The sequence below is a fragment of the Chinchilla lanigera genome, unplaced genomic scaffold (genome assembly GCF_000276665.1).
Source record: "Chinchilla lanigera isolate Chin_1 unplaced genomic scaffold, ChiLan1.0 scaffold00151, whole genome shotgun sequence".
NCBI lineage: Eukaryota > Metazoa > Chordata > Mammalia > Rodentia > Chinchillidae > Chinchilla > Chinchilla lanigera.
This window is the reverse complement of record NW_004955552.1, coordinates 1,983,266-2,007,989: the sequence shown is the minus strand read 5'-3', so window position 1 is coordinate 2,007,989 and position 24,724 is coordinate 1,983,266. Positions and strand designations below refer to the sequence as shown.

Below are 24,724 nucleotides of genomic sequence, written 5' to 3'. Positions count from 1 at the left end.
GCAATGCAGAGGGGTGTGTTGTGACCTAGAATTTTAAGTGACATTATAAAATGAATGATATTCCTCTCAATATTTAACTTGATTATTAGAACGTGGTCCACTGGGGCCGGGGATATAGCTCAGCGGCACAAGCACCTGCCTGGCAAGCGCAAGGTCCTGAGTTTGATTCCTGGTACCAAAAAATAAAAAAAAATTTAAAAAAATAAGAACGTGGTCTATTGATTCAAAAACTCTGAAATGCCAATTTGAGCACTGGAGGTTATAGATATCTTATTGCCTATTTTGCACTAGTCTCTCACTAGCAGCAAAAGCTTTAGACACAAGCACTACTGTACGAACAAGTAACAGTGACTGAAACTTATTAAATACTTTTACCATCAAGTACATTTAGGCCTTGAGGGTACCCTAAATGCTTTATTTTTAAACACATGGTATTAAGTTGTTCTGAGTTACAAATCTGTGAATCGTGAACAGGGCCAGGTTACAACTCAGTGTGGAGCCCTTCCTCACACACACTAAGTGCTGGGCTCGATCCCCAGTGTCAGAAGAGAGAAAAAAAAAAAGTCACTCGTTCTCTAATGTAAAAATTAAAGTTTAAGGACAATCAGCCTGGATAATAATGAAAGAAAAATTTTTAAAATACTGATCATGTCCTTCCCTCCCCATTTTGTAAATTTAACCTTAATAATATAGTTCAGATGAATAGCAGCACACTTTATCAGTAAAGTCACAGAATATGGCTTTATTAAACATCCACAAGGAATCCTGAAACACGTTCAGTGAACTTGCTTAAAGTTCTCTCTCCAACAGCAACCACAGAGCTAACAAAAGAATGGTAAGAGAATTATATCACTTCTCAAATGCACAGAAACTAAAGAGAAGAAAAAATTGAAAATTATTGGTGGCATAATTTCCAAGCACAATTTCGTAAAAGCCATTACATTTTATGACAGATCCAAGCAGGTGATATTTTGCTTTTTAAAGGGGCTTGGGAGACAAAGCATTTCCCCCAACTGCACTGCACACACCCACCCTGTACTCTGCGTTTCAGAAGCATTTTACATATTCTGGTCTCTGCCATCCACAGCAACACCAAGAAGAGAGGCCTGTGGTCACCTCTCACTGCTTGTCTCAAAGGAACGTGCAGAAGCCAGTCAGTTCTCCTTCACAATATGTCTTGAATCTACTGTACTTCTCTTAGCCTCCACTCCAGGCCTCATCCTCGCCAACTAGGCCTGGACAATGCACAGGACCTCTGCAGCTTGCAGAGGCTTCCACCTTATTACTCCATACTCTTCATGCATACATATTCTCCTACTCAGAAAGAACTTCTTATTAAGTGAATGAAAAACTAGAGAACAGGCCAAGAAGGGGTATAGCTCAGTGACACAGTGTGCTTTTAACATACCTGAGGCCTGGTTTAACTCCCAGCACCTCACAGAGTCACCACTGACCTGAGTCAAGCAGCTCTGCTCAGGCTCCCGGCCTCTCTTCTGTGCAAGTTGCAAGTATCACGCCTGTCCCACCTCACTGTCAGTGCCACATCCCTGCGTGCCCATCTTCTTTACCTGACCCATTATACAAACCTCCCAGAAATACTGTCAGTCAGAGACACCACCCGTTTCCCTAAGCGCCTAGGAAGGGTATTTATCCTCTGGACTGGTGGGCAAGTTATTTCTCTATACAAACTAAGCATTTTCCACAGTATATGCTATAAAAAAAAATGTAAGGAACTTAAGATAAGGCCACTGCTTTCAAGAAGCTACTGTGGAACTGAAATGTCCAGGCCCAAATCTTTGGTCATCAAACAGATAACTTCATTTGAGAGGAAGCAGTATGGGATAATGGAAAAATAAAGGGCTTTACATATGATCCTTATGAGAAATGTCAACCACCATGGCTATATCCTAATAAACATGTACGATGTATTTCTGCCTGACTTTCCTGGTAGCTTGTTATTTAAATGTACTTATCATTTACTTGTAGATGATAAAATATATTTTGTCAGATAGAAACTGATTCATGTTTCCTCTTATTCAGATAATCCTAAATTAGCATTTCTGTCTTAGATAAACCCTTCATAGTCCAGATAACAAGTTTATTTGATTCTTTGTATTGTAACATGCAGAATTCCACACCCACAGTATGAGAAAAGAGAAAATAGAAATCTAGAAAGATATTTCTTTACTCATGCATTAAATATATGAAGTGCTCCAAGAAAAAAATGCTTCACTATCACTAGGGGTCTCTGGGACACAACACTTAGCTTCTGGCTGCTGTCCCATCAGCATACCTGGATTTTGCTAGCTACTGAATATCACCAGTGGCACACGAATCACATCAGATGGTGCACACATGGCTATGCCTGCCCTCCTCCCCACATGGTGAATCTGTCAGTGTGGCCACCATTTCTGGTCTGACACAGTTTTACTTAGATGGTTAATGTCATTCAAAATTCACCTTGGATCAGATGCTACTCTAGTTTGGATTCCATTTACAAAAAAGAAAGGTCTTGGAGGCACTTTGAAGAATGAAGTCAGAGGTGTGGGGAAGACCTCAGTCTTGTTTAGCTTACCTAGAAACCCACACAGAGCCTTATGCAGACACTGTCCTCACCAGCAGAACACTGGGCTTTGCCTGGCTGTCTGTGCAGAATACTGTAGCACCACACCAGGGTGAGCCAACAACTAGAACTGAAGCTACCATTCATGCACCCTTTGAGAAACAGAGAGTGACAGAAGTTTCCACACTGATGACATGTTTAGCAGAACACACACGTAACACATGGTTGTGTCACAACAGACTTGCAACAGAAGGAACAGTGATAGTTCTCACATTCCCTGTAGTTGAACATTTTCACCCGTAATCTAATAACTCACAATCATTTAGGAAAGCTCTGCAATCATAATATATACACAATATTTACACTTACATCTTTTATACATTTATAAAATACACATACAATTATGATCGAAAAATTCAGTATGTTTAAACTTCAAAAATTATTATAGTAAAAGACACATTGCCCCTCATCTCCCTCAAGACAGTCCTCCTCTCTTCCAGCACACATCGCATCATTCCTGCCATTCTCTGAAGCACTTCTGAAAGTCCTTTTTTGTGAATGTCTTTAGCTGCACTGTCGTAGCTGCACTGATCCCTTGAATTGACTCAAAACATTTACCTTTCATGGTCATTCTGACTTTGAGGAAGCCAGAAGTCACACAGTACCAGATCTGGAGAAAAAGGTGGATGAAGACACATTGTAATGTTTTTACGGGGCTGCCCTTCCACTGGACGGCACTCAGGAACAGCATTCACTGTATTTTGGGTCATATCTCGCAAAGACTCACAAAAGAGGACTTCCAGAACTGCTTCAGAAAGTGGCAAGAATGCGAGTGAATAAATCAAGGGAGAGCGTTTTTAAGTGAGATTAATGACAATGTGTCTCTTACTGTACTAAATTTTAAAAAATTTAAACATTGTCTGTATTTTCTGACCATGCCATGTAGATACATACAATATGTGCGAACACACACACACTTCTGTGATGATTCTGAAAGAAGTGAAGGATTCAGGGAATTTTTTAATTGCTCAACTTTACTTCAGCTATGTCTTTCCTTTCCAACCACTATACAACCATATAGCCACATGCCTCTTGGGATTTCCAGCCCAGTGGATTTTTAACCCAGTGTTGGATCAATTTCTTCCCCACATGAACACCTGATAACACTGGCTTATGTTGAAGAGCCAGGCTGTAAGGAAAAAGGTATTTTAAACAGTAAGATTGCAGATAGTGTAGAATGTTTATGCCACAGGAGGTATGCGGAGACTGAGAAAGGGCCTGAGGAGTACACACCTCTTTGATCTCAAATCTGTTCGTGGGTCTCTGCCCACTGAGGGGCAACAGAAGGCCAGGCTGGTTCCTTTACTTACTCTGCAGATTTGCTTTGGTTGTTTGCATAATGGATCTGTGTAAGTTAAATGGAGGTACTGAGGCGATACTACTGAGGAAAGACCTGCATAGGTATGCGGGACAGGCCACAGCAGCAGCCCAGTGTAAACAAGATGAAAAAGTACAAGAAATTTTGAGCCCCTAAAGTCCTAGCCTCCGGCTTAAGTCCTGGTCCTCCTCTTGCTTGCTGTTTGACGTTACTTGCTAAGTCTATGCCTCAGATTTCTTATCTACAAATTCCAATCCATTATGGTTTTGTTGAGGTAAGGATACCTGATACAATGTAGATAATTACAGAAATGTTACATCCTCTTGCCCCTCCTCCACCTCCCACATACACAGGTGAACAGTTGGGAAGTGAAGGTAACAATAAAAAGGGCAGCTGGTGTCAGGTTACAGAGCGTTATATTCCGAGTTACAGCCCAGAGCCATCCAGAACAAATATGACTTCTGTATGTAATTTAGATTTGCCTAGTAGCCACAATGTTAAAGTTAAAAAAGAGGAAGCAAATTTTGGTATTTTACTGAACCTAAGTATGTTCAAAATAGTTTCATAATCAACATAAAATTATCAAATACATCTTATATCTCTTTAAAATTCTTTTTGAAATCCATGTGTATTTTATACTAACAATGTGTCTCAATTCAGACTGATTACAATTCAGATGCTCCATAGTCTCCCTAAGACTAGTGGGTATGATACAAGACAGATCAGCTGTAGAAATGGAGAATCATTGGAGTATTTAATCAGCAGAATGGGACACTTTGGAAAGATAAAATTGTTAGCAGTAGCCAGATGTGATGGTACATGTCTGTAATTCTAGCACTCAGGAAGCTGAGACCAGACAATCCCTGCATGTTGAAGACCAGCCTAAGCTACATAGTGAGTTCAAAACCAGTTTAAACTACATAGTGAGACCTTGTCTCAAAAAACAAACAAAAATTGTTGGGATAGATTATAGGAGAGAAACGGTACAAGCATAAAGACTGATCTGAACAAGGAAGACATCGGTAGGAATAGCCAAAATCAGATGAAGAGAGGAAATACCGAGGGTCAAGAATTTAGATGATCCAGTGACTGATTTCATGTGGGAGATGAGGGTGAGTAAAGGGGGAAGATGGGGCTTATCTCTAAATAGAAAAGCTAAATGTTCCCTACAATCAACATTATATGGTTTTCAGGCTAATCTTCCTTGTTCTATAAACCAACTCTTGAATTTCTATCTTAACATAGTGTCTTGGTTACTTTTCTCCCATTGCTGAGACAAAATACCCAATGTCCAAAATGAAGGAAGGAAAGCTTTATTTAGCTTACAGTTTGTGGAGGTTTCAGTCCATACTTGGCTGGCTCCGAGGCAGAAGGTAGCAAACCAACAAGAGCAAAGCAGGGAATGGCAGCCGAACAGCAAACAGCCAGAGCAAAACCGGAGGAATGGTGGCAAGCAGCTTCTTTTTCCCTGCCTTACTTTGTAAACAGGCTACCCCCACCTAAGGGGCATGTAGCTCTCACATAATCTTTGCCCTCCTCTTTCACAGGCTCAGGATGTATACAAAGTAAGTATCCTGGCTTCCTACTGAGTCACTTAGCCAAACCTCTAGACTCCCCAAGTTGACACAATGTTTCAACCATAACACATAGTAAAAAGAAACAAATAGTAAAAACTAGGTAAGCGCCTTCAATTCCTATGCAGTTCAGTAGTCCAGTGCCTTTTTAATATGCACAAGGCATCAGGCTGGATCTCCAGTGTCACACATGCGTGCACACACAGACAGAACTACAAGATAGTCATCAAATATTAATCTAAAGTTATTATTATTGGTCTGGTAGCTCCTCAAAGGCATGGACCAAACCTCACTGACTTCTGTCCACCCCCCTAAACAGACAAGCCCATCACAGTAGTCTCTGCCTGTAATCAGTACGGGTTTGCTGGATTGAACTTAACTATAGAACAAATGGAACCATTTTCTTCTGTTGAGATGTCATACATAGTCATCTTTAAAACTGTGACTAAAATATATCTGAAGAGCTCAAGTTACATTCTTGCTTCAGTTTTCCCCTTAGAAAATTGTAGCTTCTGTTGCTACATATAGGTAGATTTTAAAAGTTTTAAAAAGTAATGGTATTGTGAGGTCTAGAGGCATATAAAGGCACCACAGACAATTTTCTCTTCCTTACTAACCTAATTGAGAGATCCTATGGAACAAAAGGAAGTACTAAGAAAATGTTTCCATCACAAATTTCTGGAGACTGACTGGGGTATCAGGTGAGCAGAAAAAAAAAGAGTTGGATGAACTACACTTGATTTTTCAATCATTAATTTAAACATATTCACAACACAAGGGTGTGATCACTGCGGCCTTCCTCAGCTATCCTACGGTATCCCACCCACCACCCCAGAGAGCAACTCCCACAGGGCTCGCACCTTACCTCAGACAGCAGGTGCTGAATCACAACTGTTAATGCTTCAAGCTTGATATTGCCATGGGAGAGAAGCTGCTTGAGCTGCAGGATAAATCCACTTTGGCTTTCACATTTTGTTTTATACTGAGCCAACTCAAGTGCTTTTTCAGAGGACAGCACATCTGGAGACGTCTGTGTCTGGATGCATAGACTTCTAGGATTCTTTTGCCTGCCCTTTTCAACTGCAAGAGGAATTAACGTAGCATAAAGATATGTGAGGTTGATTCTTATAATCACCACCACATGGGTGTAAAACCAACTCGATAAGCCATAGAAATGCACTTAAATTATGTTTATGCAAGGAACTCATATGGACAAGAACTGGAGTTGATCAAAAATGTAGATGTTTGGAATTCATAAACATAATGGCTTTATTTCTAACTTTTGAAGATTTATGTGAGGCAGAGACTTATGCATATGAAACAAATAGATTTAGAAGCTCAGAGACTGAAAATAGTATGTAAAATGTCAACTTCATAGGTTTTAAAGTTTCCAGTTTAAATGGCAGTGAAATCTGATTGTGACCACTACTCTGGTTGTCTGATCACATATACACAAAGGAAAACACAAATAATTGGATTTTCCATGTCTCTCACTCTTCTTCAACATTTTCTAATACCATCTTATCCTTTGCTGACGGTCTCATCATTACAAAGTTTAATACTGTAAGTGTGTCATTATCTCATCTCTAATAAATCAGCACCTACATTAAGAATCTGCTCATATTTTGTTCCTATCTTTAATGGTCAAGAGTGAAACTGCTTGCCTATACTATTTCATTTGCTATCAAGCTTTGTTCTTTCTTTCCCCCTCAAGCCGTAATAATGGGTGAAACATTTAATAGCACATGCTAATACTCCAAACCCATGTAAGGTGTCACACAAAATTATTATTCACATCACACACTGTCATGCCCTAAGAACTCTGTTTTGAAAAACTGTTCAGTTTTGGAACCATTCCAAGTTTCTCAGTCACTTTAAATATCAAACAGAATTGGAAAAACAGGAAACAAATTGCTTAGCTTCTTGAAATAAACAGGCCAAACACAAGAAAGTAAAATTTAAAAGTGTTTCCATATTCTGACATACATTCTCTATGGTATCCAATTTCTGTGGTGACAAACAGATCTAAGCGAGACTTTTTTGAGCAGGCAGGGATTGTTTTCTGTAATTTTTCAGGGAGATGCAAACCTTGATCATGATTACTTGAAAGAAAATAAACAAAGAAACTTCAAAAATCAATGGTAAAATACATTCAATATAGTCCAATTATAAAACAGAAAAAGGCTTTTGTTTCTTATGGTTGCTTCACATGGTTAGACAACTCATATTTCTTTCAATATTTGATAGTCTTCAGCTCTAAAATAACCAAAATATCTCTGTGTTTATTAATACTTAAAGAGACAATTCATCCATTATTTATTAGTGGTTTTTAAGTTGTTTACCAGTACTTGCAACTTCCCTAGTAGAGGGAGAAAATATCCAACTTGATAGAGTCATAGTATTACAATCCAGAAGAATAAGTTATTATAGAGTCACTATATTAATGAAAATAAATACCTGACAACTTGTCAAGGTACCTGTGATTGGTATTTCTTTATTTTAAGTCATTTTCTAAATAGTCTAAGGAACTGTACTTGTCACATTATATATATTAATAATTACACAGTGTTTTACTATTCAGTGTTTTCAAATGCCATCCCCACCCCATGTATTCTTTGAGACTGCTGGGCCAGCTCTGAACTCCATGTCCTCCTGCCTCAGCCTCTATAGAGGTGTGTGCAGCCACATCTGGCTTCCCTCTCTTTTGCCCCTCCCAGTAACTTGGGTAATGAAGGTGCAGCTCATAAAGGTTAAAGGACTTCCCCAGGCCTCTGAGACAAGTATCTGATGTTCCCACACTTTTGGGGAAGAGGATTAGGTAGAGATATAATGTATTTCAAAATTTTAAACATATATTATAAACTTAACAAAATATTATTTTTAAATATGAGGTTATATATTATATAACCTAATAGAATATATATGCCAATCAATAGAAGAGTGGAATAAGGAAAATATATATACAATGGAGTGCTACTCAGTCACAAAGAAGGATAATTTTGAATCATTTGTAGGAAAAGGGGTGAATCTTGAGACCATAATGCTAAGTGAAATAAATTAGTCACAAAAAGCTAAATATCTCATGATATTGCTAATATGAGAGTCCTAAAACATAAATAAAGACCCATGTTAAGAAAGAGGGAAGCAGTCTCTGTAGAGAGGTGAAGAGATCTAGGAAAGAGAGAGGAGAGAAGAGGGAAAAGAGGAGTAAACATCATCAAAATGCACACCCAATGCATCATACCTCCGAGCAGAATGGAACCATTGTGCATCACAAACATGCACTAATAAAAAGTACTCCAGCAAGACAGGAGTTTGCTGTCTGGATTGAGATCACTGCACAATGTCCTTTCAAAACTTACTTGGAAATTGATTTACATATTGTTACACTGCTTTATAATTTCTTTAACCCTTAATGTTTGATCCCAGAATTTTTATGCCTTTTAATATTACTTAACATAATATCAGAGTTTTAAAACTATTGAGCTATAAGTATTTGTAAAATCTGAGGTGAATCTTTTATATTAACATTTTGGGTTTTTTTTTTTTCCTTACAAATGTATAACAGAAGTAGTGCAGAATACATGGAAAAGTATTAACAATGTTTACCTTTTCAGGTTAAAGAATAGAAATCAGCTGGATAAACAGTGTCCTAAGATATTTTTTGACTTTTAAACCAAATTTTGTATTTAATTTTTGAATAAATATATTCATCCCCTGGTTTAAAACTATAAAAGATGCCTTAATTTAAAAATATAAATTAAAATGTAAAAAATGACTGAAATGAATTTGGAGCACTTAAATCCCCATGTAATTAACCATTAAGAGAATACAAGCTATTCAGATTTGTTCTTGAGTAATCAGTACAGGAATCTAAATAACACCAGTTTTGTTAGTGGCTCAAAACAGATTTACAGCAGAGGAGGGAGGAACACACGGCCTACTGTTCTTCTAGGAGTACAGGTCTCCACCTGTACAAAGTGCCTCTACCTGGGGCTGGAGAAGCACGCTGTGACCTCAATCTTCCGCCCCACATGCTGCGCTCCCCCAGGACGGAACTGCAGCACATGGCAGTTGATGACCCAGTTTGTGCCTCCTGCCCTTTCCTCACTCCAGGTTCAACCAAAGATCAGAGATGATGCAAAAATCTCCACCGAAGCGCAATCCCCTAAGGCTCATGGAAACAGCATACTTTATAATACAGAAAACCCACGGTTTCCCTTAAATCCTAGAGATTCATTATTTACATGAAATTAGCATAATATAAACCAGACTTTGCTCTTCAATCCTTACATGAGCTTACAGACTCAGATATTATTGTTTTGATAATGCAGCTGTATTTAAAAGTATAAGCTATTTTACTCTACTAAAAGCATGTTTTGATTTCCAAGAATCAGTTGAATCAGAAATCTGAAAATGTCATGCTAACTTCTAGGTCAGTTCAGATTTCTCTCAGTAAGGTACAGTAATGACCATGATTACTTCTGACCCAACCTCTGGATTCATTCTAATGACTGAAACCTCCATTAGCAAAACAAGTCCGGAACCAAAGACATCTGCCCACTCAGAAAACAGCGAAATAACTCTGCTCTTCGTTCTTCCGACTCAGAATTCTTAATCTAACAAGTCTTTCCTGATTTACCATCTTCTTACAGAAACTGACTGGGTAGAGAAAAACAGGCCCACTTTTCAGGCTCAAGTCACTCAGGTCCATCGCTATCACAAGATCAAAATTCAGAGACGAACCATGGTCACAAAGACCAGCTGAGGACAGTCATCCAAAGGCCAAAGAGTGTACATTTACTGAATATGCTGTTTTTCCAAGATATTAAGATCAACTTAGAGACATGATTATTGAGTCTTGAGTTCCATGAAATACAGAATTCAGTAACCAGAGTTGCAGAGTCCTATCAGCACATGCTCACTGGCCTGCTTATTCTCCAAATGTTTATTCACATCTATCACATAGCTCTGCTGGGCTGGCAGATCTGCCCTGATGCCTTGCAGGTAAGGAGGCATCACGCAGGAAGGCAGCACTGCACAGGGAAGGAAGGATTTCTTGCTGATCCACTCTTCGTATGGATCTACCTGTGCAAAGGTACAGATATCAAGCATTATGAACTTTCCCTACATGCTGCATCAAAAGCTAATGATTGTCATCTAATATAAAACTTAGAAATGAATTCAGGGACTGTTGAGGGGGTCTCTGAATCTCTACCAGCTTGGACAGATATCTAATTCCTCACTTTCTGCCTGCATCTGAAACCATATATCTAAAACCCTAATGGGGACACCCATATACAAATTCTTTCAGTGTTTCTTCAGCATCTGATGATAGGTGTTTATTGTAGGATATTTCATAAAAACAAAACATTAAAATGGAAATTATTGGAAAATATGTTTCCTGATAAGAGAAAGTATCCAGACATGAAATGTAAATGTCTATGCATGCCTTCCTAACAAACTGGTCTTTGTTTGCAAGAAAACTCTGTATAGCAGAGATAGAAATACGCCATCCACAGTGGCAATGTGACTTGATAATTAGATGCTAGACTTCTATATGCAGGGTGGTGAGAGGACAGGCAGGAAAACACGTAGGCAGAGTTCCCAGAGGCAGAGTTGGGATGGACATTTGCACATCTGACAGACAGATGAGCAGAGGAGAAGCAGCAGAAGGGCATCCCAAGGAGATGAAGCCAGCAATCACAAAGGCACATAGGTACAAGGCCCCTGGATGTGTGGGTATCACAACACAAAAATCCCAAGCTAAAGCAAAATGAAGTAGATAAACAGAGTGATATCATATATACTATGCAAGGTGTCATCTTGCAGGAGCCAAGGAACAATGCTGAGCCATGTCTTGGAGGATCAAGAAAGGTCTTATGGAGTAAAACCAGAACCAGAGAGGCCAGAAAGATGCCCAGGAAGAGGTATCAGGGGTCTGTAGCAGGAAAGGGGGTTGTGCCTCTGAGGCAGAACAGGAGGAATGTGTGGCCACTCGGAAGGGGGTGACAAAGGAAAGAATTAGGATGAGTTAAGTACAGGTAACAACTCCCATGAGGAATGTAATCATTACGTACTGTAAACATGTACTAATGGGGGTGGTGGCGCATACCTGTAATCCCAGCATTTGCGAGGCTGAGACAGGAAGATTGTTTAGAGTTCGAGGCCAGATTAAGTGAGCTCAAGGCCAGCCTGAACCGCATAGCGAGAACTTGTCTCAAAAGGACAAAAAAAAAAAGTACTAATAAAAAAATTAGAAACTGTAAACACACACAAAAAAAAGGTATCCAGGGTGAGTCACAGATTTTCAGCAAGGAGATAACATCGTCAGGAAGTGAGCAGGAGGGAATGAGGACAAGAGCAGAAGAAGAGGAAGTCTGGGGTGGGCTGTGTGTGGAAAGTGTTAGGACTGTTGCTAACACTGCTTCTAGCGTCCGAAGATAGTTTATTCCAAATTCATTGGTTTTGCAAATGTAATCACCTCCCATGTAATTTTCTCCAGGTGCAATCTGCTCTTCATCTCTTATTTTCCTGAAGACTGGCTCTAAAGAGTGTGAACACACCCTTGCTAGTTATATCAATATAACAGTGGTACCATGGTAATCTGCATAACCTTACCAAATATTTTTATTAGTTTTCAAATATTAAATTTATTTAAAGTCTTCTAGTATTCCTTTTGATATTTGTTTTTAAAAGTTAATAGTAATCACAATGTAGGAGATAGATCTAATGTTTTTCTATTTCTATGGAGATATACCATTTATTTAAAATGGAATATTTCAAGCTCTGCAAAGCACAGTAATTAAGATTTCTTAAATCACCCAGCCCAGCAAGTCCTGGGGTGAAAGATGGATTTAACACCTTAGCATTTAAAATTTACATTACTATATTAGTACAGTTTGTTGAAATGACTTGTATTATATGTAACAGGCTTTTTTTCCCCTCATTGTAAAAGCAGGTTAAAAAAATAAAAGCCATATCACATAAAATTACTCTTTGAGGTTAGTTATGCTTAAAATACTTTCTGAAAAAAACAAAACAAATAAAAGTCTAAAGTTGCCCTTAGTATCTCCCATATATCTGGCAGAAAAGTCAAATTCTCATGCATGTAAAATGGCTACTAACTAAAAACAAGGGCTAATAAAAATTCACTTTGCTCAGAAGTACTTTTAGAATGTATTACTTCTCTGTTAGATGGCTTCTAAATAATCTATAAGTCTATACTGCTATGTTAATCTTTAAATTTGTTTCAGGCATAAAAGAACATACCATAAAATGGAACTCAACAAAAATTTTGCAGTAATAGAACTTTAGTTGACATTAAATATTCCAAAAGTCTTTTCATTCTAAACATGTAACAAAACTTTCATTATGAATATGACTTTTAATTTTAAAAAATGGGAATTTTTGTTTTAAATTATATAATAAAACATGTAACCACAAATTCCCACTGATGTCACAATGCAGTTTCACAAGACAGCAGCCCCCAATACTGGCTTTCTGCCTTTATTACTATACAAACTATAATCTCCCTTCCTAAAATGTTAAATGGTAGACTTCAGGTAGACCTTTGTTCTTTATTTTGTCTTAACTATTATTTTGACTTTACCAATTTTATGAGATACCTAAAGAAAAAAACTGCTCAGTATAATAAAGCCTGCTTAAGCCAACCAGTTTTTTTAAATTTCAGCACTGACAGCATATGAGGTATCCATTTTAATTTAACACATGGATAAATACAGTACCAAAAATAATACCCTGTCACCACTTGTAACTGATTCTAAAAGAAGAAAAGATTCATAGGGTCCTTCTTGCAGTTACTGCTTCCAGTGCACTTACTACTTTGTAATTTTAAATGCCATCTTTTTGTAGTCTTTACAGCTCAGGTGAAGCCAAAGTTAGTCCACATAAGGCCATACCCTGTGGACTGTCACTCCCTAGCAGCAAATGGTAGCCACCATCCTCATGGCCATGTTTGGAGACATACAACCCGACTGAGAGAAAAAAAATACCCCAAATATACCAAAATCGATTTTAAAAAAAACCTTCATTTTTGTGTATTAAAGGCAATAGACTATCTTATTAGAAAAAAAAATTAAAGCAGCCAGTAGAAACCTTTGACATTAGGAATATCTACAGAGAAAACAGCAAGTATGAAGACTATCCTTCTCAAAATACTAACCTTAAGGAAAGACAACTGAAGAGGAAAACACCTACAACACTGGTCTCCGGGAGCAACAAGAAAAAGGCAAATCTCTCACTTTCTTTTGAAAGTATTAATTTTCCCCAGCATTATAAAATTGTGTTATAAAAAAGACCTTTATATGCCAAAATAAGTAAGTATTATCTAAAACTAATACAGTAAAATGACATTCAATACTAGATACATTTAAAATCATACTTGTCTTTTTACCTAAGAAAACAATACACACATACAAGTTAAATATTTTAGCTCTAAAACATGCTTCAGAGCTAACAAAAATAGTCCATATTAGAGTCAATCTCCATTAACCAAAACTCAGATAACCAGTATATTTTAATTATTCTAATTATTATTAACTATATCTATAATTTATCATATTCTTCCAGTGTCACCAGATGAAAAATATCATTATACTTCCCATTTTGAATCCAACTGCAAGCCTTAACTTATGGTTTAATTTCCACTTTTGAATGATAGGTACTATATTAAAACGCCCTTTACTGTAGTAAAACTTTATCTGAAATCTGTCAGATTAAGATGTACTGGCTGTCTTTTTAAACATCTAATTTTTAAAAATTTATCTAGATAAGATAAAATCTGTTGTGAATAAAAGGTCATTTGACATTAGGTTGTCTTCTTAAATAGGATGCTGTAACTAACAAAGAGCAGACTAACTAATCTTGAAGAAGAGATTTCAAGGCAGTCAAAGGTTGAGGTGGTGGCATGCCTATTATTGGGGGCTTTTAGCTAGAACTATGTTGAGAATAAAGAGCAAAGAGCCTAGCAGAATGATTTAGAACATTGTGAGTTTGGCCAAAAAGGAAGCTCCAGTAAAGCTGTGGACTGCAAAGACAGAACAGAGGAGATCTTGATTGCTATGAAGGAACAGAATAGAAAAGATGGCCTGAGAGCATCAAAAGTAGCAGCAGTGCTTCACCCTTTGCAAGCTCAAAATTGCAAAACTGAAAGACTTTGCTTTGAGAAGAAAGCCCCAGAGCACCATGTTCCAGAATGGCAGTGGCTTAGGGAATTTTTTTCCTTGAGACTGAGTTAAGTGTCCTTAGCTATCCAGGCACTTAATCCATATAGCCCAGAGAGAGGGAAGCCTGGCTACTGCTCCAGCTGGCAGTAGACTTTGGCATCATCTAGATGGTGCTGGTTTTAGGTGCATGCAGAATGGGGGAGCTGTGGTGTCAGGAAGGTTTCCACCCAGATTTAAGAAGAAGGCCTGGGAAGACAGACAGTGTGCCCCTGAGAGGCAGTGTGTATAGGGTGAATGTGAAACTGAAGGTTCAGTGGAAAACCCAGAAGTTTGGAGATGTCAGGAACGTGGATTGTTTGAGGAAAGCTGCAAGGAGGCAGCAAACCAGGCTCCAGAGAGAAGCCATGGGAGCTCCACCACAATTGGCAGTGCCATGGAGGTGGAGCCACACCAGCCCTATGGAGCTCACAACTTGCCACAGATTGCTGGGGATGCTGGAAGTGGAACTGTGGGATTTAATGTTTGCCCTGCTGGATTTTGATCTTGCTTTGTTTCCATTCCTTTCTAGCTCTCTCTTTGTAGCTTTTGGAATGGAAATGTCTACCTTGTGCCATTCAATGTTGGAAGTGTTTTAACTTTCTTTTCATTTGTACAGGGGCTCTTAGCTAACAGTTGGCCTTAAATCTCAGAGGAGACTTTGGACTTAGACTTTTCAGCAATGCTGAAACTGTTAGGACTTGGACCACTTTTGGAAATGGATCCCTTCTGCATTAAGGGAGTATGAGTCTTTGGGGGGTCAGGGGGTGGAATGTTATGGCTTGTGTCTAGATGTCCCTCCAAAGCCTCATGTGATCATAGGGCTTTTTCAGAGGTGGTCGAGTCCAGAATGTGATGTGATGCTGTGATTAAGGGTGTGTGATCATAAATCAGTCCTGATTAGTTTGGCATAGTTCTGGCTAGGATTAAGGCTGTGAGTGGCAGGTAGCCTGTATACAATATAAGGGACAGAAGGAGTCTTGTCTCCTTCCTTGCTGTTTTTGCTATCTTGTGGAGGCCATGAACAGTTCTCCTCTGTGACTGCCCCCTGCCAAGCCACCTTGCTTTGGAGCCAGCTGATTATGGGCTGAAATCTCAACACACTGTGAGCTAAATAAGCCTTTCCTCCTTTAATCTTGGGTGTCAAGTACTTTGTCTGAGCAATGAGAAAATTAACTAAAACATACATAAAAGACACATCTAAGTTGAAAACATTTTTCTCAATGTACTATTTTAAAATGGAAAATTCACTGAAGTGGCCAAAGTCAAATAATAAGACATGTCCAAACAATAAAATAACTTGAAAGTTTAATTGAAATATAGTAATTATAACTAAGTAATCACCTCCCAATCCTATTATATCAGAAAGATGACTATCAAGCCTGTTGCAAGATTTGATTAGTTAACTAGTATACTTTCTTCATTTGTAAGGGGCCAGTAACTGCTTCCAAGAAGTAACTGCTTTGCCTTATCTCAGGTAGACACTATAAAATGCAGCCATGTATTTAAGAGACTAGGGAAGTCAAACCCTCAAGTTCCCAGCCTCCCTTGTAGGTAAAGATGGCTACATGACTGGGAGCAGCCAGTGAAACATAAGCTTAGGTGATCTGGGAAAACCTCACCCTATTTCTTTTGTTCCTGAAGCAGCCATTGTGAAATTATAAAGAAAGAGTCATGAAATAGGGCTAAGAAAATAGCACAGATGTGGATACTGACACTGATGACCTATTGAACATCACAGCTGCTGCTCCTCAGGGGCACACAGAAGCTACTTTTAGTTAAGATGGGTGTTTTGCTTTTCTTTTTGTGTTTTCTTTATTATAAAGAGAATAAAAATAATTAAATAACAATAACATAGACAGAAACAAAACAAAGCAAAAACAATAAAAATGATACAGCATTTCAAAACAAAATGATAGGAATTAACAGTGGTTGTTATATTACATACTGTTATCTTCAACAAGGTTGTTCAGATTACCAGATGTAAGAATGCAAGATTGGTCAAACCATTAAAGGGAATAAAAAATAATTTAAAAAATTAGAAATGATGCAGAGCTTCACCAATAAGATGGTAGGAATTCACTAATGGTTGTTATATTGCATATTGTTATCCTCAAATTAGTTGTTCAGATCACAATATTATGAAAGGGAAAGAAACTGCTCAAAGGAAGGAACAACTGAGATGAAGGAAAGGAGAAAAATACAGAAAGAAGGAAAGGAAAACATATATATAGAGAGAGAGACAGAGACACAGAGACAGAGAAGGATAGCTGGGATAACTGTACTGCTGATGTCTGGTGGTTTATTGAAAGGAACAGTTAATGCTTAAATTTTTTGACCCATTTTGCAAGCTTATATCTTTTTGTGCTTTTTTACAGTTAAAAGTAGTCCTACTAAATAGTTTGAAAACAAAATATCAAACCGAAGAACATAATTTGATTCATTTCATTCTAATGAAACAAATTTATTCACATTCTGCCCAACACTTATTGAATACCTAGTCAAATCTTTAAGTACAAGAAAGTATTTAGTTCAGCTAATACTATATCCATCCATCTTGCTATAGTAATCACTTTTAATCCAACAAGCTCAGCAAAAAGAATTTTATTTCTTAGTGCAATAAATCACCCTCACTGAGTCAGCGAGAACATTGACTCTGAAGTTTCAAGGTCAGTATTCATAATAATTAACATAGGTATTTCTAGCTCTGAAGGAAACCTGATTTGAGTGGTAAGGAATATTTCTACTGAGATTTTTTTCCCTGTATTGACTTATTACAAAATTGGAACTACAGCTTTGGGAGCTCTTCTGAAATACACTCTAAGGTGAATGTTTCAGTGAGAAGCATGGCAGCTCTTTGCAAAGCTGGTGAAGTTACTTCTGGGCTTCTCAGAAGACCATTCTCCAGTTCTGACGCCCCCGTCTGTGCTGACACCCTGCAGTATCACACAAGACTCCCGACAAATGCACTCTTTTCCTCCTTACCCTTAAGTATGGGGGGAAAATTACATCCTGGGTCCAACCACACATTTTGTCACTGGGAGCCGTCCACTAACAGTATCCAAGGTGCAGGTGCCACACCTTTCTCTGCTCAGAAATACTGTAATTCTTTTGTTTCCTTGCAGAAACCACCTTGCCCTTCACTGCCCAACTTTCCCCAGCTATCTTCTCTGCACACTTTTTATTCTCAACTAATTCTACACATCCTGAAGACCCAGCTTAAAAGACAGTTCTTTGGAACATCTGGAAAAAGGTCACTCTGCCTCCACAGAGGCTTCCTTGGTGCCAGTCCACACCCTCCCCCAACCATCTGGTGTTTTGTGTCTCTTTCTCTGTTAAACTGTAGGCTGGGTAAAAGCAGGGGCCCCTGGGACCTCGTGCTAACCACATTCTCAGCATATAGCCCTGTGCCTGGCACATGGCACATGTCTAACAGGTATCTGTGACACCAATCAGTCAATCCTGCAATGTTCAAGGCAGTTTAGAACCACAGAAAAGGCTGGTGACATGACTATAAAACCCTTCAGATAGCCCAGTCAGCACAATAAGGTTAAATGATACTGATGTCAATATTTGGCCATTTTTTACTCAAAGAAGAGCAACTTCAAGTGGTAACACCTAAATGCTTGAAGTAGGCTAATGGTAGGGGGTAAAACTGAATAGAAATTACAAAGGATGAAGTCTCAGATTCTTGCAACTAATTGATTGTGGACAAATGAGGACAAATAATAATGGGGAGACATCTGAAGCTTGATGATGAGATAAGGCAGAAACATGCTGTCATGAAAGAAATGGGTAGCTCAGGAGAATTAACCAGATTTAGCAGGTACTTAGATAAGATGGATTTCCAGGTGCACCAATACAGCCAGAGTTTGAAAACCCACAGGCAGGGAACCCATAAAATTTGAAGTAAGGGTATCTTGGAAATCGTCTCATCTGACTCCCTTATTGTGTAGCCTTGAGATGTTGGGTGAACAAAGTCATTCACCTAGTTACTAGTAGATCCACGGCTATGACCCAGGACTTAGTACCTAGGTCAACAATTCTGACACTAAGGGCAACAACATCACTTCATTTACTAAGAATACAAACAAATCATGGCTCACAGATCATTTAGATCAGAGTAAATGCAGTGGCTTCAATGTTCACTTCTGGGCAGATTTTGCTGACCTTAAAGTTACTTAACATGGATTGGATCACAAAAGATTCTTATGGGGGAAAGCAGAACTATATTCTTCCTATAACTTTTAAGTGTTTCTCCCATGCAAATCTTTTTCTCCATCACTACTATTCTCTTGGTCTAACAGAAATACAGCAAACCTCACAACCAGAAAAACCTGTAAGCCAAAAATTCTGAACAGAGGTCCCAGGTTTTAGTCTTATTTCTGTCACTTACTGGGTACTCTGGGACAAGTTAGTTCACTTCTCTTGGTCTTTGACTTCCTAGTAGAAAATACTGTAGACTCAGTCACTGTTCTAAAGATCATGACTGCCATCAAATAAATTTTTAAAAAACTATTCTTAAATTCAGAAAATAAAATGTGTCTAAACATCATTATTATAACTCTCGTAACTATAGAATTGTCTTTTATTCACGCACTCCTGAAAAGCTATCTGCTTCATACACATACTGCAAGAAACTTAACGTGTCAAATAATAGAAGGCAGGTTAAATAAATCATGGCTCACCCAACTAGCAAAAGGAATGAAGTAGACAAATGAAAAACTCTTATATTAGTCTTTTAAAAACAAGCTATAGGAGAATACATGCTATGTTTCCATTTCTGTACAATAAAAAAGGGCACAAAAGACCTCAGGCTGTTTATGATTAGAAAACAAGAGGCACAGGGAAACTACGGGAAAGCACTCTGAGCAAGGCTGGGAGGCTGGGCGAGGAGAGGCTCAGGACTGCACCCCTCTGTACTGTGCGATTTGCTTTGTCACAGACAGCATGGGTTACATTATTTTAACAGGAAAAACTGTTAAGTGGACGCTATTTTATATCACACAAGTTATTACAAATATGCAGCACCCTTTTACTACTATTTTTTCCTACCTTTTTATTTAGTGTTTTTTATGAGGGGGCGGTGGGAATTGGACACAAAGCCTCATCTACCACTGAGTGTCACCCACACCCTCAGCTTTTCATTTGCTCAGGTTGAAAGAATGAGAGTGGCATTTGGGCTGGAAGAGGAAGAGCCACTGTTCACTTCCTGGCTTCTCTTGTTTACTTTCAGCTGTCGGCTTAGACAAATGACAGGTCAAGGGGAGTTATGAAACTTCAGAAAGGGTGCTGGAAAGATGAGAAATATCCTACAGAGAAGGGAGATGCCTCTGGGAAAATGAAAATCAGTTTGCTGGAAAAAGAAATCACCAGGGACAGAGATGCGCCAAGTGAAAAACAGGACACACGTGAGCTGATAAATACATGACCAGAAAAAGATCTATTTACATCCTTATAAACCAATCCTGCTGTCAACACTAACCAGCCCAAAACCCAACGTAACAGCACCCTAGTTTCCATAGAATAAAATCTACTTAATTTGCCATAGTTGTAATTATCATCTGCAATAAAAGGCAGCAATGTGAGGATACAAAACCCTTAAAAGTGAGGTGGGTCTATGTGTGCCTGAAATACACATTGGATTTATTTCCATTTTAGGCACCGAAAACAACAAGCTGATACAAACATAAAGGTCAGGGTGGCAGTATCTTGTAACTGCAAATATTTGTACTATTGTGACTAAAAAAATTAATTTGTGGTCCACAAACCTGAAGGTGTTTTATTTCAAGATCATTTAGAATACAGAAATCTTCCAGTTTATTAAAATATAGTAACTGATTAATCTTAGAAGCTTCATAATAACAAACTATAGAAACCCTTTCATCTTTTTCAATGGAAAGAGAAGTATTATTTCTTCATTTACTTAAGGTCCTATTTCCAAAATCATCTGCAGTCAAATGTAATTTAACAGGTGCTGATATGTACAGATTTGATTGGTGACTGAGAAAAGCACTTGTGAACACCAAGGTAAGGATTCTGCACTCCACAAACACACACAGAGCACCTATCCGCTTACAAACAGTCTAAGCCCACCAGCATGCTGGAACCCAAGAGCAAACTGCTTATTTTCTCCCCAGTTAAGCCTGCTTCTTTCACTAAAGAGAGCCTTATTTTCCCAATTATCTTCCCCCTTAGAAATCAAGTAAACATCAGCAAGTTAATCAAGATGTCCCCCATGCAACAGTAGGCAGGATCTGTGCAAGACTAACCTGCGTGGAAAATAACAGTGCTCTTCCTAAACCCTGAAGGAAGCCGAAGATTCCGAAGCAACCCTTTGGCAGTCAGCCGGACGTGAATAGTGGATAAGGAGAATTTGGGAGACAACAACATGTCTTCAGAGCAGGTGGGGTGATTTTGCGGTGAAGCGGCTTCCAGGCACTCACATGCCGTCTTTTTAAATTCAGTACTTCATAGCCAAGAAAGCAGCGAGAGGAAACACGCCCACACGGCTAGTGTTGTTCCAGCACAGAGTCACAAAAGAAAAAAACAGCCATTCGAGGGTTTCTGGCTTCGCTTGCACTCCCAGATGTTGCCAAAACAATGCTCCTCTCAGAGTAAGACCTCCTAGCAAATCCAGAAGCCTGCAGCTTCTGAGTGACATCACCCAGCACAGGAGATGTTGTGCTCCTCATCGGGATGAGAGGGGAGGAGGGATGGGTAGTCTCGGGAGCTTTAAGTAACAGCCAACATGCTGCAGATCCTGTAACTACTGGAAGATCGCAAGGGAAATCAACTACCTCACGTGCCAATTTAGTATTAAGGGAAAAAAAATATTGCTTTATATTAATCTACCTTGATTTAATTCATACCAATAGCATTGAGTAGTTTTTGTCAGATATTTTACTTATAAACCCAACGCTTTGGATAAAGATGAAACAAAAACCTTCAAGTTTAATCTTTAATGAGATTTTTATTTAATATGTTTAATGACAGATTGATAAAATGTTCAACTTTAATTGTTTACCATTTCACTAAATATCAACAATAAAAAGTCAAGACTCCTGGGCATGCTGGCATTCACCTATAATCCCAGCAACCTAAGAGGCTGAGACAGGATTGTGAGTTTGAACCCAGTCTGGGAAACTTTGTGATTTAGCAAGACCCTATCTCAAAACAAAAAATAAAAAAAGGTCAGGGAATGTGGCTTATGCAAAAGCCCTGGGTTTGATCCCTAGGGGTTTTTTTTTTTTTTTTTTTGGAGGGGGGGAGGTTATGCAATTTCTTTACCAAATCTAAGATAATAAATAATACTTCCAGAGGAACAGTCAATCAAACAGTACTGTGAGGACTACACTTACTGCATTTATAGAACATCAGGGGGCTAGGACACAGCTCAGGGATAGAGTACTTGCCTACCTATTATGAGACCCAGGTTAGACCTCCAGCACCAAGAGTGGGACAGAAGGGAATGAGGGGTCTGTTTCAGTGATCTCTAAGATGAGGAATGTGGAGAGGTATGGTTATGAGTATTTTTTACTGCAATCTATTAACTTTTATTTTGGTAGAATGGTTTGTAAAAGTACATTAAAATACAATGGCTGAAAACAAAAGAAGTTGGAGGGTGTTATGGTTGATAGATTGTGTCAACTTGGGGAGTCTAGAGGTTTGGCTAAGTGACTCAGCAGGAAGCCAGGGTGCTTACTTTGTATACATCCTGAGCCTGTGGAAGAGGAGGGCATGGAGATTATGTGAGAGCTACACGCCCCTTAGGTGGGGGTAGCCTGTTTACAAAGTAAGGCAGGGAAAGAAGCTTGCCGCCATTCCTCCCGTTTGCTCTGGCTGTTTGCTGTTCGGCTGCCATTCCCCCCTTTGCTTTTGTTGCTTTGCTACCTTCTGCCTCGGAGCCAGCCAAGTATGGACTGAAACCTCCACAAACTGTGAGCTAAATAAACCTTTCCTTCCTTCGTTTTGGGCGTTGGGTATTTTGTCTCAGCAACGAGAGAAAAGTAACCAAGACAGAGGGTAACCATGTGGATGTAAGAAAATTAACACTGACTATGTGCTTGCTTAAGCAAAGCCAATTCCACTGAATAGGGAACAGCCTGAACTCAACAATTTTTTAATTTAAAAAGTACAATAAAACAATGAATAGAAAATGATCAATGCCTGTTTTTACGGTTTACTGAAAATATTAATCAGAAAAAGATACAGAAACTGTTAGCCATAAACAATCTTATTAAATGCTGTGAAGCTAGAAAAGAAGCAGTTATTCTTTTAGTAACTCTATAGAACATCTAGAATGTGAAGAGAGGAGACAGGAAAGGAAAATTGAACAAGTCCTCTTCCCTTTGCACTCAGTACTCCACCGTTGTCACGTTGGAGACTGTCAACCCAATAACCTTTCCAGGGTCACCATGAGAACATCACAGGTTCAAATCCTGAGCCCTCTACACACATGGTGTCCATGATAACGAAAGCACAAGTCATCAAGGAATTACAGTCAAGAAAGCCTACCTTTAGGTATTGTCTATTTTTTACAGTTTACTATTTTTTAAAATCCAAACACCTTTCCCTTTAGTTTTCAAATATTAAAACATATTATAACCTCTTCCTATACAACTCAAAATCATATAAAAAACCAACATATCAAAGACCATCAGAACTATAAATAGAATAAAATCAATACTGATATTATTACAAATAGACACATCACAGTTAAATGTTTTGGATGGTTGGGGTAGGGGTGTTGTTAATACTAAACCCTAAATTATCCCTGTCAAAAGGAAATCCTTTATCCTAGATTATCTAAGCAATCTAGTCACCAATTAGTTATAGTCATTAAAATTTTTACTGGAACTACACTAAGTTATTCCACATACATTAAACATGATGCCATTAATGATCTTTTTAAAGACAGCAGATCAAAAAATTGAAAGAATAGAAATAATGCCAGTGGGGAGGAAAATTCAGAAGTCAAAGTAGTACTTTTTTATCCAGGGAAGTATACACAATAAAGTAAAAAGGTACACCAGATAAAAGAAATGTTCTTTTCAATTTCTTTCACAAACATAGTCTGCCCCCTTGTGGCCATTGGAGAACAGCCAACATTTACAATGTATTCTAGGCTGTGGCTATATGTAACAGAATTATACATTCATTTACTCATTTGAATAACCAAATAAGTAGTTATTTTATGGTTTCAATTACTTTTTATTAAAAAGAATACTGGGAAGATCAAATGATAAAACACGATTGGTTCAAAGAAGCTCTGTTTAGTCAGCTCATCATTTCAATCTATAGTTTCTGAAATTATACTAAAAAGAAATACAGGGTTCGAGTCTGTGCTTTACTCACACCGCCACTATTCCCAGCTGAAACTCGCGGAGAAAGCCAGGTATTTCCCATCTACTCCCTGAGTCTCCACCCTCTGGGCACCCACGGCAGACAGGAGGTCCTCACTCAGAAACCCCAGGGACTGTTCTAGCTGGGGGCAGAGTGTGTGGCCTCTCCCTGCAGGTGCCCTATGCCAAGTGAGCAAGTGCTCCAAGAGCTGCTGGTCCAGCAGTTCGAGTCCATGGTTTACTTTCAACCAGACACCCTAGGGGGTCACAGGCATGGGCAGTCTGTGATTTCTACCCGTCTGACCTGCATCTGGTTTCTGTATGTGTTCTGAACTGGCTGGAGACACAGAATCAGGGGGTTCACAAAATGTTGACCCTGCAGTTTGTGTCTGGGTTTTGTCTTTACCCTGAACTGCCTGGGGACATAGGTCCACTGAACTGGGATTTTCACACCAGTGCAACCTGAGTCTGGGCCATGCATTTGCCCTGAACTGCAAGGGGGTGCTGGATCAGATGGTCTGCCATCAGCTGACACAAATGCCCGCATCTGAGATCGGGGATAATTAGATACAAATCAACAACTGCCAGAAAACCCCAGACTAAGTAGTGCTTCTCAGGGGTCACTGAGGGGCAAACCTGAC

At 38.8% G+C, this 24,724-nt stretch overlaps 1 protein-coding gene across 8 annotated transcripts in view; it reads right to left on the bottom strand.

Annotated features, from left to right (window-relative positions):
* The window catches only part of Mtus1 (microtubule associated tumor suppressor 1), a 173,183-nt gene that overhangs the window by 32,670 nt on the left and 115,789 nt on the right, over positions 1 to 24,724 (bottom strand). For 4 of the 8 annotated variants that reach the window (XM_005412200.2, XM_005412201.2, XM_005412202.2 and 1 more), the window contains one exon: positions 6,381 to 6,595. The exons of 3 other annotated variants lie outside the window; for them this stretch is intronic. In XM_005412200.2, coding sequence (XP_005412257.1) covers positions 6,381 to 6,595 — 215 coding nt within the window. Of the gene's footprint in view, positions 1 to 6,380; positions 6,596 to 21,011; positions 21,401 to 24,724 lie in introns of those variants that run through there. One more of the 8 variants, XM_005412204.2, reaches the window with a different exon arrangement.